A 17067-nucleotide genomic window follows, 5' to 3' on the forward strand; every position below is an offset into this window, starting at 1 on the left:
CGACAAAGAGTATCATGATTTGTGCGTTCGTTATTGTATTGTTGAACTATTTGTTGTGTTTAATTGCACTATTTGTTGTATTGAACGATAAACTGTTTGTTTGAGTTGTAATAAACGAAATTGAACTATTTATTTTTGTTTGTTTTTGATTGTTTTGCTTTTATTTTTGAATGTATATGTTGTTTGTGCGAGTCGCGCGCGCTGCATTTTTGCGCGCTGCTGGAGCGGCGCGCGCGCTACATTTTGACGCGGCTGCTGGAGCCAGTGCTGCGTGCCGCGCCAAACCAGACGATGCGCGCGCGGCATACGTGTTTTTTGCGCGCGACGCGACCAGCGCCTGTTGGAGATGCTCTAAGATGCACACCCACAAAGTTAGGCAGCCACAGCCAGATTACAAACCAGAAGCCTCATCTTACACCACCTTCATGTATACAGCAGTTAGGTCGATGACAGCACCATCACATCTCTTCCACTACAAAAACCCGTGCAATTGGAAACCAGGCGACAACTCATCACAACAACATTGTCATGTATATGATCAAATACAAGCTGAATTTGTGGTTCATCAATCGGTCACACAGCGCACTGGGTTGGCGCACACAGCACATGCACAGCCTCATCTTATTACAAGCAAATCACGAATCAACACAAATTAACCAGCTAGGTGCGAACACCACACCAAAGCTGGAGAAAGCCCAGCACCCAAAGTGCATCACACAACAATCCAATCCAAGCATACTCAAAATCAGAGAGTTTGGTGGCTGAAAACACACCCTTTATTCTTCCTTGTGCATAGCAACGTATGTGCGTAACCTGCACGCCAACGCACCACACTTGAAACACAGAAACATGTAGCCTGACCTCCCTTGGTTGTATCTTATAGACCAAGCTAGACATGGCAGAGGGGTGGAACACATCACCTACGAATCGAACAACAAAAGTCAAACGGATACCTTAATCAATACTCCCTCCGTTCCTAAATATTTGTCTTTCTAAATATTTTAACAAGTGACTACACACGGAGCAGAATAAGTGAATCTAGGCTCTAAAATATGTCTATATACATCCGTATGTGGTAGTCCATTTGAATCTCTAAAAAAATATATTTAGAAACGAAGGGAGTAGATGGCAAATTCCATGACAGATGCATGCTCAGTCTAGATATGTGTATGCAGCCCATGGGGTTGAGGACGAACCTTAGAACGGAGACCCTTGGGAGCGCCTCCTTGTAGTAAGCTGAGTGAAGCGTTTCGAAGAGCGACGGGTGGTGCCCGGCCTCCAGGCCGTCCCACTGGAGCTTGCCCCACCAATCCTTCTCACAGTCCACAACCGGCTTAGGACCTTGGCGCGCACCGACGGCCGGTATCCGCCTCAGAGCCCAGCAGTCCCTGAGGCTGATTGTCTCCAGTGCTGGCACGGTCAGTCTGGCCTTGCATATCTGCTTCAGCCGGTGGAGGTGGTGTAGCTTGATGTGCTTCAGCTTCTGGAATGTGACACCGGATGCTATTTCTGGAGGGTACTTGTTGTCCAGCGGGAAAACATATTGGAGGTTGCTGCAGTATGCGATGTGGATGGTCTCCAGGTTTGGCAAGGTGAAGGAAATTGGGAGGACAAACACCAGCCTAGGGCAATTGTGTAGGTATATGTGATGTAGGGCTGTGAAGGCACTGTATAGGTATATGCAGTCTCGAGGGTTTTCAGGATTTTTGGTCTTAACCCAGATGCAGTAGGCCATCGGGAGATCAGACGCGGAAAATGTCCTCAAAGAATTGAAGTTGTTAAATCCAGGCAGACAAGAAAAGAGAGACTGTAGCTTGGGGCATCTCTCAACATGACACCATGTTAGTCTAGACCAAGTTCGTGGACCCCTTGGAGGGATAGCCGTGATTGAGGAATTGTCATGCACATGCAATAACTGAACACATTCCCAAACAAACCAGATGAAAGCAGGTCGTCCGTCCTCCTCTATTCTCTCTAAGTTGTGGCCTTCATCACCAATCTCCATATGCACATCAAGAGGTTGAAGTTGCCGCTGGTCACACACAATGGATAAACATGCTACATCCGTCAGAAGGATAATATCTTTATAAGGTAACGATCGCCCTGTAGGAATAAAACCCTCCTGGCTAGGGCCAATCCCCTCGATACTTTTAGTCATGTTGATTTGGCTATGAATGGTAGAAGAGATGTGGAGGTGCACCTTGTCCCTTCTGTATATGTTTATCGACCGATAAAGTCCTCCAATGCACCCCCAAAGAAACCTTGCATCTATAACGGTAATGCATGCCTCAAAAGTAAAGAAACTCTCACTCACTTGCGCACAACAGACAGCTAAACTTTTCTTCTCCTGAGTGTCTACATGTAGCACTTCCAATCCAAGCGGCTCACTAACAGTGCAGAGTAGGCTACAGTGCAGAGTAGGCTACAGAGTTGTCAATACGCTATGCAATTGACCACAGCCCATCAGGGAGATTTTTTTCACCTTGGCTTCTTTGGTTGAAGTTGCACGAGACTTTGGCCGAAATTCCTTTTTCGGCAGTTTTGTGGGATGTGCCCAGTCCTCTGTTGGGCCATAACCATCAAAGCTAAAAGTCTCGAGTAGTGGAAGATGCCCTTCAAGTGCAATGGTCTCCAAGTTGGAACAACCATCAAGAACAAGCATCTTCAGGCTTGCCGCTGATGACACTGCAGGCAATGATGCCATGCAGGTATTGCCGGACAAGTCAAAGAGCTCCAGATTGATCATATCCAAGGAGGAGCAATTGTCCACTGTGATCACATCTGAAGATTTGGTTAGTCGGAGCCTGTGAACATTTTGTAATGTTTTCCATGCATGACTTATATTCCTCCATGAGACTCCTTTTGTATTTATCTCCCTTAGATTGGTCATCCGTTCAATCATCTGCTGCTGCAAGGCATAATCTGTGTAACGCAGATCAAGCACTATAAGGTTTGGAAAACTTGTCCCCCCACCTTGCTCCTTCACAGTGTTTGCACAATGGTCAAGCCAAAGGAACCTTAGGTTGTTGCAGGATTTGAAAGGAGGAAATGCAAAATCAAAGCTGCACTTGCAGAGTTTTAGCACACGGAGGTTACTGGCTAGTTGAAACAAACCATCATTTGGTAGTTCTAATAGACCATCTCCCTTAAAAAATAGACATTTTCTAAAAAATGTAGACAATGTCCCTTAAATGTTAAGAAATATGAGGATGCATCAACTGGAATGGCAGAGATACTCTGTGCTCCTCTATTGTTTGCAATTGATTTCCAGCCTCGGTAGGGTTTTATTTGTTGGTCGAAGTATCCCACTAGATCTTCCGTTGCATGTGAAGAACGGCACAACTGCCCTATCACTCCATATAATGCACTGCCAACCTCCCAAGCTCTTTCCCTTTGAATAATTCCGTCACATATCCAGTAGTTGCAAGCATGAGTAGCCCAGTCATAGTCACCACTGCCAGAGAATCCACGTAGTTTTTCTATCAGGAACAATGAGTACAAGAAGCAATCCACAACTGTTGCTGGGTTGATGTCATCCATTCCGGTGTACCTAATCACCTCAATAGCTTCTTTGTGCAACAAAGAATTGCAGTTGTTGCTGGATATCACTGTATTTCATTTGAAGCACAGGGAAATACATTCGTATATTAACAAAATTTGATGTCAACAACTTGTGTTGTTTTCGTGAGAACAGAAATCTTCCATGATTGGTCCATAAAAGCTTGCCTTTACCAAAACGTCCAAGTAAAGGAACACCGGACTCCTCCAGATCAATATCTGCATCTCCCCCATAATGCAAAATTAGAAGAAATTTGGTATTGATCAGAGATTCATGGATCTCACTTGCTATGCTTGTTATCTCTGCTCTAGAACTGTCATCTACTCCTCTGAAATCATCGTCCTCGTCTTGCTTATCAAAAATAGGCATTAAATGCCCAAGGCTCAGTTCTGCCGCTATTTGACGCTGCATGGTCCTTCTATTTTTCCACAAAGAGCAGTCGACTTGCACAATTTTATCAAACTGCAGTTTCGTGTCTGGATCACTTGTTTTGGACTTGAGGTGTTCTGCTGTAGCTCTAAGAACGGCGGATGCTCCCAGACCCTCGCCGAACCAGCCGTTAAACAAGAATGCTTTTATTTTGCCTTCTGCAATACCATCGCCATGATGCAGAAGATCAATCAGTTGCTCAACAGCGTCATCGAAATCTTTTACCCACTGTAGTAATTAACGTATGACTGTTAGATATGACTACCAAATAAGTACACATACTGACACTATTAGCAATTTTGCTAAATTAATAAGCTAAAACAACAAATGTTGCAATCTTAATTAATAAATCAAGACATGTGCCCAGTTTAATTAGAAGTTCTACTAGTGTGAAACTAACATAGTAATGAAGAAAATAACCTTATTGCAACATGTTGTTTTCCACACAAAATGTATACTCCCTCGTCCTCAAATAAGTGTACATTTAGCAATCAAAATTTGTCCACAAGAGTGTACTTCTATCTCCTCAATGCACTTTAAAGTAGAAAAAAAATGATTCTCTCATCACACAAAAAACGTTCAACACATGGTCTCCTCAATTTCTACACTCACTTAGCTCATTGGAGGTGGGGGTAATTAAAGAGAAGAGAGATGGTGGCTTGCACCTTCCCAATGCATTTGGTACTCCACTTCATAATTTGTCTTAAAATTTCTATATGCACACTTATTTGAGGACGGAGAACTATATCCTTTATTGGTAATGGTATCTCATGGGCTGTGGCAGTCCAGAACTGTTCAAGCAGGAGCAGGACCATGATTCGTTCATGCAGACTAGATTTTCGTTAAGGTTAAAGGATGTAAAACAACAACATCGTGAGGTTATTAAGGAGAAGAGGTACCAACCAGAGTACGTTCAGGTGGTTCAGCAGCCATTCTGAAGCTCCACAGCAAAACCAATAATTAGTTAATTACCCTCAGCAGAAGAAAACCATGACTGAATGCTTTAACCCATTGGCTGCAGATTAATCTCTTCACTACCTACAAGAGTTAGAAGCTCGTCAAACTCACGATCTGGCATCAAGGAAATACATATGACAAAACAAGCTTGTACCTAATGATTAAGTAAAGGAGGAAGAGCCAAGAAGATTTGAGGAGAAAAGAAAAGTGGTCTAAAAGAAATCCAGTCCCAGGTGAAGAAATATCACTTGAAATGGAAAAGTAAGCCAACTTGGTCTTCTTAGATGGTGAAAGAGCTCACGAACAGAAGAATGAACTGCAAGATTGAGCAGTGATATCAGTCGATAATCAGGTGTATGATGATGGTGGGAGCTTTTGGCATCGTCCCACGTCGCAGATTTTTGTGGCCTTTCTTTAGAGCAGGGTTTGTCTCTTCCTCCTTTAAGCATGCATACACGCCAAGAGACTATTATCTTGCAACATGTTTAACTTTAAAAAAAGAACTGCTAGCACATACACACGGTTGCAACAAAGAAATCACAAAAAGGTGCATCGCTTATTTATATTTCGTTTTTTCATCAAAAAAATTGAAAAAAAAATCTATTTCAAGCTCTGTATTTCTAGACATTCAGGGGAAGGCTATACAGACGCCAGAAAGAAAACTGGAATTTTGGAATATTTCCTTTTTTCATCGATATTTAAAAAAATCTGTTTCAAGCTTTATATTTCTAGATATTCATGGGGGCAGCTATACAGACGCCAGAAAGAAAACTAGAATTTTGGATTTGAATTTCCTAATCTGGTAGTTTTTTCCAAAAGAAAAACACACAGATCTGGCTGAGGTTATAACATGTAACATCTCTTGATCTGCGAAGCAGATTAAACACAGACAAAACTTATGGCAAGACGATCTGTTATGTCTACACACAATATGCATTGTTCTTCCTCCAGTATAAAAAAAGCTGATGTTGAAGCAAATTGTAGAAAGTATTACACCAGAATTACTGAGTTGTGGAGTTACTTCCTCTGTCCCATAATATAAGAGCATTTTTGTCAAAAATGCTCTTATATTATGGGACGGAGGGAGTAGTATGGAGAATAATTATATCTGTATGTGAAATCATGTCTAAAACATCAACTTTTCTGATGCCGGAGAGAGTAATAATACCTCTAGAGCCGTAGGCAGATCAATTCAACGAGTAAGAAGAGTTGCACGTACAAATACAAATATCTCAAAAAAAAAATCCACTCCAGATGCAGATCACCCGACCATCTTCCTCCAATCAAAACTAACACCACAGAAGTATAAGAAATCCATGCGAAGAACATATCTAACCCATTGGCCGCAGATTTTGCGCACTCGCTGCAAAAATAACAAAAGCTGATCAGATGCTTAAATTTCTGGATGTGACGCTGCAAAAACTTACGAGGGAAACAAACTTACATATGTCTATGTGTGCACAAGATGCAGCCGTACTTAGTCCAAGGTGGAGATGTGTCACTCAATCATGTGGCTTGCTGGAGTTGAAAGAAGTTTTCGCTTGCCTGCAGCTGGCAGAGCTTGGGAACAGAGTGTAGTGCAAGATGGGGCAATTAGCATATGTTTTGGTAGATGGGTGCAGTGGTGATGCATGGTATGAGCTTTTTGTTTTGCCCCACTTTCGCTTCCGTGTTTTCCCAAAGCATTTGTTCCTTGCTTGCAGTTGCAGATAATGTGACTCATTCCTGATCTGTTTTGTGGGCTTCTCTTTTAGTTCTTTCAAGCACTTTGCTTTGCTTTCCCTAAAGAAAAGGCATTGCCTTCTGCCCTCTTCAAGCATAGATGCAGAGAGACTATTTTGCAAGTTGGAGTGTGTTTGACAGTTGGGCATTGGAGACTATATCCGCTACATCTTTAGGGTCACCCGTACAGAAGAAAAGAAAAGAGAAGAAAAGAAGCATAGCTAGATACAGCACATGAATGTGTGCATTTGATCTATTCGGTTCAGTAAATACGGGATATCGGTTTATACGGTATCAATACTTTTGTTTATCACTAGTGTGTTGTGTACTACTCGTAGAGTTAATAAAACACTAGAGGCATAAAAGTTAACAGAAGAACCGACAGTGGCTATGCAATCCGCGGTTCCGCGCGACATAACTCTAGAGAAAACACAAGTAGAACCAACGTCTACTGCTAGTATCGTGCCTCTTCACCTTTGTTGCCAATGTGGGTGTTAGGGTTCTCAGGAATCTGAATCTCATGCATTTCGAAACCTTGGTTACATGGTGGAAGGGTACGGCCATCTGATGATCTCAACAAGTGAGAACACAAAATAATCAGAGTGTGTACTGTGCAGCACTAGCAGAGGAGCGGCAGGCAATTTTATTCTCACCTGCAGGCAGGTCGCCCAGCAGCACCCACCCCGAGGGAGGGGAGGCGGCGAGTTTGGTGGAGCGGCGGCGGAGGAGCGAGGGGCTAGCGGCCTAGCGCGCCGCCGATCCTGGGTTTTTTTTTGAGGGGCAAAAGGGATTTTATTCATTAATAACATAGTGCGGAATACAGACGATATTGGGTGTAATCCCTAACCACAAGTGGCGCCCGACTGCCAGAGAAGTAGCAGCCTTAACCAAAGCATGAGCTTCATAGTTTGATTCACGAAATTCGAAAGAAAACTTAACAAACTCAAGATCATTCACCCGATCCTTTATCTCATGCAAGACCGGACCATACACAGGCGCTCCACCCTTGTTGATGTTGTTCAAAACCTCTAGGCAGTCCGAGGCCACCTGAACTCTCCGCAAATTCAGATCTTTGGCTAGCGCTAAAGCTTCATTGCATGCTTGTGCTTCCAGACTCGGTGGATCCACTAGGCCATCAAAAACAATTGCAGAAGCTCCCAAAAAAGCCCCCGCTTCATCTCTGCATATAACAGCCGCTGCTCCTCGTGCTCCATTCCTCGAGACCCCACCATCTACATTCATCTTCGCGTTACCAGTGGCCGGTTTTAGCCATCTGCTTGTCCTCTTGGTGCGCTCTGTGGTCGAAGCTGCGTTCCTCCCGCGCCGCCGACCCTGGTGCTTGGCGGCGGCTCACCACCGCCAGCTCTCCGTGAGCGTGTGGTGGGCTGGTTTTTTTTTTTTTTGAGGGGAGAGTGTGGTGGGCTGGTGGACTGTACAACAGCACCAGCAGCGGTTTACAGTGGGCCGGGCTGTGCTTTCCTCCAATCGATAATTTCTGTTCACCCGGTAATTGTCAATAAAAATCGAAATCACCCCTCAAAAAAATCGAAATAACCAAGCAATAAAAAAGAGAACAAAATCAATTTTATACCCAAGAAACCCGACCATTGTATGATCTTTATATAGATTCTATATATACACCATACTGTAAACCATGAACCCCGAAAAAAGATACTAGCTTTGGTTTTTCTTGGCATGTTTTTTTTTTGTTCGGTTTTAAAATGCACAGATTCAAGCACAGCAGACGAAAGCTATATTACCACCGGGATATAAAAGCTAAAATGCTCAATTGGCAGCTAAAATCCTCACTGACTTGCGTACTCTACTTGGAAACTACATGCTGCAACACAACTTTAGCGAGCACAACAAATTCCGACAAATGTCTGCTGACCTATTACAATGCTGGGCAGTTCTGCGCATCCATCGCGCAACATGGTCACTGACTGACAACCCTTCTGGGTCCTGGCTACTGCTTGTACAAGGTTCCCTAAAGATTACCGGTGTTTAGAAACATACAACAGCCCAAATTATACATCCGTCTGTCTGGCGGTTCAAAATTAAATGACACATGATTGTACCACGACAACAAAGGATTCTGAATTTCAGATATCCTTACGAGCACTTGATTGCCTGTTTTTGTTTTCTGTCGGAGTGCTTCAGTTGGCACGCTCCGCATTAGGAAAGAAGTGCATCGCGAGGGAAGTCGCGCTGGCCACCTTCTGGCGGAGGTTGAACTTAGTTGCGATGAATGGCCGGACATCTTCCACCCCAACCAGACTTTCCAAGAATGGCAGCAGTGCTAGCAGCTCCTTGTCGTTTGGGTCGTCGAACCAGCTCTCGATCGGTATGCCGTTGTCTAGTTGGAACCCAAAGGCCTGAAAGCAAGAATATATCATAAAAGACCTCTTGCTTCATCTGCTAACATGTGTGTTTGTAGTACTAGCAGAGAATAAAGGGGAAACTCGTTGCTACACAAAAACAGAATGAAGAAATAGTAACTTATGAGAATCTCATTGCACAGCAAGGAGGAATTAACTACACCCATGATACTGCTGCTTACTACTGAGGAGCCACAACAGGAACGCTGCTCAGCAAAGGGATGATCAAGTTTCTTCCTGGGGCAATCAATCCCAGTGAAAAAGTAAAGTGGAAGGTTATATTCCAACTGAAAATGCTTCACAAGTAATAGTAAGGTGAAAGGTTCAAAACTGAAGGAAACTAGTTAAGGCACTAGCCAGTAAGATAGGTTTTACGGATAGATCATTCATGTTGCTATTTCGGAACAACCAAGAAGAGTCAGACCCAAACATCATGACCATAAACCAGGATAAAATTGAGCTGTAGCAGTGGGGTTTTTACCCTACTGTTTATAGTAAAAAAAAATAGCTGTAATGAAGACCAGTGCTAATAAAATCATTAAGACTAGATTGGCTCCAATAGCATTCCAGAAAAATTCGAACAGGAGAAAGAACTAATCCATGAATAACTAACGTGTATGGTTTAACAAATACCTGCGGAGAATTGTCAACTATGACAACACGAGACAAGTCACGCCCAAGAACAGATAGATCCTTTAAATAGTTGCCCTCCACATAGACACAAGACTCACGATAAACTCGATGACGGAACAACCTTCTTTTGGGATCAAGAACATTAAGTAGTTGTTCTGCATAGATACTTTGACTAGCTGTGAAGATGATTATCTCAAACATGCTGGCTACTCTCTCCAGGAAATCTTTCAGATATGGACGGCACCGTACATAGATTGTGTGATCTCTGAGATTAAAATGAACTGGGAAAGTGAAATCAGAATCTTCACACGGCTCAAGAGTAGAATGCACCAGTGTCTCTGCATGACATTATGGAAATAGCTTCAGGTTAGGTTAACACTGAATACATAATGAACGTAAAACACCATGGTTACAAATAAGAACTAACACCAAATATAATTCCATTTGATAGAACAAGTAGAAAGACGTAACCAAAAAGACCAGAGATTGGTGCACAGCCACAAAATCCCACTTGGCTAACATTAAGTAACAAGTTCATAGTTATGTGAATAGTACATAAACAAATAAATAATGAACATAGTACATAAATAATGATGATCATGTTGCAGTACCCATAAGACTAACAAACATGTGAAATCATGTTCACTTTTTTTCATCTGCCATTACTATTCGTTTTACTACCTCTGACAAATTTACCACAATTGTTTCATTTGGCACCCTTGCCTTAACTGGATGCATGTAATTGATGTTCTCTCTTGTACTCCCTCCGTCTCAAAATTCTTGTCTTAAATTTGTCTAAATACGGATGTATCAAGTAACGTTTTAGTATTAGATACATCCGTATCTAGACGACTCTAAGACAAGAATTTTGAGGCGGAGGGAGTACTAAAGATATTGATCATATTAATCATTGCTTTAACGACTTGAATGGCTCATAACAGGAAAAGAGGGGGTAATGTAGAGAAGTGGTAATATTTACTTCATTATTCACAGAAGAAACATCTTTAAAATAGTTATTCCATCAAGATATTTCGTCAATACTCAAGAGCATATATCAGAGATAAAAATATTCACCCAAACAATCATCTTACCATCCAGATCAAGGACAAGGGTGGTTCGAGGGCAGCTCCGAGTTTGCTTTGGAAGAAGAACGGGTCGAAACTTGGGTACAACCATAGATAACTCAGGCAAATCCTTTATGAAGGTATAAGGGTCAAACTCATCAAGCTCCTCAGTCTCATCAGGATCAGCACACCCGCCATCTGTTGAGATAGAATCTTGACTTTGTTCATCAATACACTCCAGCTTAGAGTGCTGCATTGCAAGATATATAGCAGACACCTCGGGAGAAAGACTACCCAATTCACTGTACTCATCATCTGCGCGCTTTGTATTACCACATGTTGATTGCACAGGAACTGCAATAAGAGTGTCAAGCCACTTACAAAGGAATACTTATTATTGATTATATGCATGGATGTGAAAATTCAAACATGGATCTGAAAATTGCTAATGTACATGAATTACACGGTGTTGTGTTGGCATAAATAATCACATTTTTCACAGTACAGGATGCAAATAAAAAATAACTAATTTACATACTCCCTCCGATCCATATCAATTGTCGCAGATTTAGTACAATCCTGCGACAATTGATATGGATCGGAGGGCGTACTTCAATTTTTTATCTACCAAGTTCTTAAAATACCACTGCAGCCATACAATAAAACAAATAAGACAGAAAATTTGCATGCAGTCTAGATTAGTCAGGGAAAGGCAAAGCAAATACAGTGACTAAGGACTTTGAAACTTTTACTTGTTACGACTCATAAAGGAGTGTCAGAAATTACATATCTGCTTCATAAAAGAGCTTGATAATGTTAATATAAATCAAATATTCCACAAAGGTGAGGTTACATTGACTATGGGACAGATCTAAGTACATATTGACCTATACATTTATAAATTAGGGAAAGGATGTGGTGCTATGCGCATATATACCTTATAGATACGCAAGACATCGAGGAAAATAAGAAGCCATACCAGCCAAGTTACTAGATACTAACGGCTTATGCATTAATGTAGCACACTGATACATCATAAGATGGCAAAATATTCAAACAGCATCGTTTAGAGGGAATCTCAATGTTCTAATTGTGTGTACCTTTGCTCAAGCCATCACTGCCGTCTTCATTATGATGGTGGAATGGTTGAGAAAATATGTTCTCACATGGTTCATCATCATTTCCGTGAGACAGCTAGAAAAAAAAAAGACCAAATAGATGTATAAGAATGTAAAGTAAAGAACAGAGACAGAATTAATTGATTGCTGCACAATGAGGTTCATAGTTGTAGTCTTGGAGATGAGAAAAATAGACCTACAGCATACACATATCTCAGGTATAGCTTATTAAGGACTTAAATATTTTGTTTTTACATCCCAAAATGTTGCTGTGCAGAAAAAGAATATTTAAAAGAGACGGTATTCAGTTTTCAGCTCATTTTATCATCTTTGCTGGACTGCACTGCATGATAACAACGGCAGACAAAGCCAGATCGTATATATAACTCACTTAAACCAGAATGAGCCATACCTTGTGATCAAGCATACTACTACTTGGCACATCAGCAACTCCATTTTCAGTATCAGAATCACATAGAGATGTTAATTTTCTTCCACCACTGAGAACTTGGTTCTTCTTCAGAGGGTCTTCGGCTGCGGAGTCAACAATTAGAGCAATGTTAGCGTAAAACTAAGACACCTCCAGTAGATACCAGGTAGCCAACCTCCTAAAAGTTCATAATATTACATTCTCCCAAACCAACTCCAGCCAATTGAAGGAATAATCACACAAAGAACATTTGCCAAAAGTGAAGTGAAGTCATCAGGTTCAACAAAGAAGTAAGCTTGCTAAGGGGTATATTACCTTTTCATGCTCAAGAAAGGAGAGATAAATCTTGCTTCACTAAACTGAATTGTGCATAAGATGGTGTGTCAAAGATACTTATACATAAAAAAAATAGTTTGGACAACAAGAGAACTGACAAATGGCAGTATATGACAAGTTGGATAGTGACCATAAATATATTTTATCTTTGCCCTCTGTCCAATTTTCTATCAACTAATGTCATATGGGATACTGTACTAGAGATGAAGTTGCACCATAACACAGAACAGTAAGAGGGGGGATGAAAGGTGGGGGAACTTTACCAGGTTTCTGCTTTTTGGAGGAAGAAGTAATTAGATCATTGACTTTCTTATCAGGAGCTGCCGACTGAGTGGATCTTCCAGGTTGTCTACTAGTTTTCGTATTAACATGCTCAACAGTTGCATTTCTTGCAGGTCCTTTTTTTCTTGTCGGCATCCCTCAATCAAGAAGACTTCTTGCCCACAGTTGGCTCGTATACGAGAAGAGAAACACAAGACCTCACAAGCACACTTCTGCCAAGTCTGTTCAGGGTAATTGCACAAACCCTGTCAAAGTGACCCGCAGAGCTTTCAACGCAAATGGAAGTAACTCTCAGAGTACAGACCTGATGAAAATTGATGAAGAGAATCAGCTACCAGAAGGTATAGTAAAGCCCAGCTCAAATCTCTGTAGGTCAAATCACTATGAAGAGACGTCGGGACTAAAACGAGAGGACTTTGCAGGATAACATGACAGCAATGAGGGTGTTGCAGGGTAACATAACAGAGACTGTTAAATTTGCAACTTTAAGTTGATTACAATGACAGTATTCAAATTCAGCAAGTCTGTGTGCCAATGCGCTAATCTTACAGAAACAAGAAGTTTAGTCTCAGAGACGCAAAATTCCTGGAGTCTGCATTCCAAGAAACACAGGTGCTTATCAATTTAAAATATTCCAACGCTCCAGGCACTCCTTCCTTTACCAAAATAGGGGTTAGCCCCACTCCTTTCTGTCATTCTTCTATTTGGAGTAAATTCGAACATCCCTAAATCATCCAGCAATTCGATTTTGAAACCGCATGCCCTAATTATAACCAGAAATCATTGGCTGTCACAAACTGCACATGTTTTTGCTACATAAAGTTGATTACAATGACAGTATTCAAATTCAGCAAGTCTGTGTGCCAATGCGCTAATCTTACGGAAACAAGAAGTTTAGTCTAAGAGACGCAAAATTCCTGGAGTCTACATTCCACGAAACACAGGTGTTTATCAATTTAAAATATTCCAACGCTCCAGGCACTCCTTCCTTTACCAAAATAAGGGTTAGCCCCACCCCTTCCTGCCATTCTTCTATTTGGAGTAAATTCGAACATCCCTAATCATCCAACAATTCGAATTTGAAACCGCATACCCTAAATACAATTATAAATCATTGGTTGTCAGAAATTGCACACGCTTTGTTTGTCAGGAAGGGCAATTAGCAGCTAGAGAGTCAGAGCATTGCTTCGGCAGAACCGCTACCGCACTACTCGCAATCGAACGGGGCAAATCCCAGCCAGGCGCCCGCCGAGGGCCTCCTATCTGTGGGGGACCAATCTACGGGTCACTTGCTCCGAGCTGAATATTATACGGAAGTTAGTCGGCGGCGAGTTGGAGAGGGAGGTCTAACCTGGGCGGAGGCGAGCTGGAGGCCGGGGACGAGCTGGGCGGCGGCGAGTCGGGGCGGACGGGCCCGGCGGCGTCGATCTGCTGGCGCGGGAGCTCGGTGGAAGCAGCCGGCGGCAGAGGACGCGGTCGGCGGAGGGGCGAGGAACGGCGGCGGGGATGGTATGCGGGAGGCGGGAGGCAAGGACGGCGACGGCGGAGCGGGGGTGGGAGGGCGAAACCCTAGCCGCTTGTCGCGCACGGGGGAGAGGGGGAGAGAGAGAGAGAGGCTAGCCGCAGCGCAACGCTTCGGGGGAGTGATGAGGAGGAGAACCCTGCGGCTGCGGGCGGCCGGGGGTTTGGGGGGCACGCGGTGGCAGTCCTAGGTAATTACTTCCAAAACCGGGGTGCGTTTCTGGAAAACGGAGTGCTTTTCTATGGAGGGGCTACCGATGGACTAAAATTCAAATTCAAACCAACAGTGCGTGGTGAAACTACGGAACTTCGAATTGTTTATAAAATACTCATGCATGTTACGCTGTACTCCCTCCATCTCAATTTAGTCGTTAATTTGACCAACTTACTAACATGCATACATTACAAAAAATATATCATTAGAAACTTTAGATATTCTTTTTCCTAATGATATAAATTTTTATGTTAAACAATTTATTTTATATAAGTTAAATTGACAATCTAGATACACGTGCAAGCCTAGTAAACTGAGATGAAGGGAGTAGAACATAAAATATCATACACGTAATTCAGATACATTATAACTGAGCACTTTTCTAGCCCTCTCAAACCATTAGCATTTATATCCGTTGGATCATTGATTTTGAGCATTTTTGGCCGTCGGATTTGCTGTGAATCGTTACAAATCACTCGCTATCAACGATCGCATCCCGTCCTGGGCCGCTGCTCTAGTGGCTTTTTTGGGCGTCTCGGGTTAATTGGGCCGAATGAGCCCGTTGCAGCCTCCAGTATGTGGTGAAGCCATCGTTCGCCTCCCACCCTTCCCCTCGTGTGGCGGCTCTTCCTATGGACGGCCGACCTGGGTCGTGAGTAACGTCGGAGTTACGGATCCCATGGCGACTGCACTAGGTTCGGACAGGGCCTCGCCGGGCGGCGGCGCGGGGTCGCCTCAATTGCCTCGTCCGGTTCAGTTGCACAGTGATACGTCCATTAGCATTTATATTCATCGAATCATCGATTTTGAGCATTTTTGCCCGTTAGATTTGCTGTGAATCATTATAAATCACTCGCTATCAACGATCACGTCCCGCCCTGGGCCGCTGCTCTGGTGGCTTTTTTGGGCGTCTCGGGTTAATTGGACTGATGTCGCTTGAAGCTACGTCGGTATTTCCCCAAAGAGGAAGGGATGATGTAGCACAATGGCAGTAGGTATTTCCCTCAGATACGAAACCAAAGTTATCGAACCAGTAGGAGAACCAAGCAATACAACGTAAATAGCACCTGCACATAAATAACAACTTCTCCCAACCCAACGTGTTAAAGGGGTTGTCAATCCCTTTCGGGGTACAGCGCCTCAAGGTAGGCAAACAGACGTGGGGTAAATTTGTAGTAGATTGATAGATCGAACGCCAAATAAAATAAGTAAAAATAAATTACAGCAAGGTATTTTTGGGTTTTTGGTTTAATAGATCTGAAAATAAATGCAAAGGAAAAATAGATCGCAAAGGCAAATATATGAGAAAGAGACCCGGGGGCCGTAGGTTTCACTAGTGGATTTTCTCGAGAAAAATAGCAAACAGTGGGTGAACAAATTACTGTTGGGCAATTGATAGAACTTTGAATACTCATGATGATATCTAGACAATGATCATTACATAGACATCACGTACAAAATTAGTAGACCGACTCCTGCCTGCATCTATTACTATTACTCCACACATCGACCGCTATCCAGCATGCATCTAGTGTATTAAATTCATGAAGAAACGAAGTAATGCAATAAGAATTGTGTCATGATGTAGACAACATCTATCTATGTAGAGATAGACCGCATCGTTTTATCCTTAGTAGCAACAATACATACGTGTTGATTCCCCTTCTGTCACTGGGATCAAGTACCGTAAGATCAAGTACCATAAGATCGAACACACTACAAAGCACCTCTTCTCGTTGCAAGATAAATAAATCAAGTTGGTCAAACAAAACCTAAATACCGGAAAATAAATACGAGGCTATAAGCAATCATGCATAAAAGAGACCAAAGAAACTCAAATACTTTCATCTATACCAATATAAAAAGGCCCAAAGGGACAGATCCAATTAATCTCGGCCATCAAATTATGTCAATCCAACTACCTAGACTGCTTCAATGCCAAGCGCTCAACACGTTTAGCGTGCAGTTAATTTCATGCCAAATATAATGATAATCACATAATAACACACAAATAAATAATATCATACTTAATATCCGCATGCACTTAATATACTTCCAAATTAATGTGCGGTTAATTTCATTCGAAATAGCGTTAATCACATTATAACACGCAGATAATATCCTACTTAATATTCGCATGCATTTAATATACTTCTAAATTAACGTGCATTGCACGTACACATTGACTAGTGGATATAAAAAGATAAATCTGATCATAAACTCAAAGTTCATCGGATCCCAACAAACACACCGCAAAAGAGTTACAACATATGGATCTCCAAGAGACCATTGTATTGAGAATTAAGAGAGAGAGGAAGCCATCTAGCTACTAACTACGGATCCGAAGGTCTACAAAGAACTACTCACACATCATCGGAGAGGCACCAATGAAGGTGGTGAACCCCATCCGAGATGGTGTCTAGA

At 42.3% G+C, this 17067-nt stretch overlaps 1 protein-coding gene and 1 pseudogene across 2 annotated transcripts; both read right to left on the bottom strand.

Moving 5' to 3' along the window:
- Positions 1 to 569: 569 nt before the first annotated feature.
- LOC119283853 lies at positions 570 to 4921 on the bottom strand (annotated as a pseudogene).
- A 3514-nt stretch (positions 4922 to 8435) lies between these two features.
- On the bottom strand, positions 8436 to 14510 carry LOC119287412 (CTD small phosphatase-like protein 2). 2 transcript variants are annotated; one of them, XM_037566947.1, is made up of 7 exons: positions 14260 to 14510; positions 12890 to 13129; positions 12273 to 12394; positions 11843 to 11936; positions 10770 to 11096; positions 9679 to 10016; positions 8436 to 9042 (listed from the first exon to the last, which is right to left on the bottom strand). In XM_037566947.1, exons 2-7 carry the CDS (start codon positions 13041 to 13043, stop codon positions 8824 to 8826), a joined length of 1254 nt encoding a protein of 417 aa, XP_037422844.1. In that variant the 5' UTR covers positions 13044 to 13129; positions 14260 to 14510; the 3' UTR covers positions 8436 to 8823. The 2 variants fall into 2 exon arrangements, with proteins under 2 accessions (XP_037422844.1, XP_037422843.1); XM_037566946.1 differs by having other exon boundaries at positions 12890 to 13212.
- Positions 14511 to 17067: the final 2557 nt, after the last annotated feature.

Source organism: Triticum dicoccoides, chromosome 4A, assembly GCF_002162155.2.
Source record: "Triticum dicoccoides isolate Atlit2015 ecotype Zavitan chromosome 4A, WEW_v2.0, whole genome shotgun sequence".
NCBI lineage: Eukaryota > Viridiplantae > Streptophyta > Magnoliopsida > Poales > Poaceae > Triticum > Triticum dicoccoides.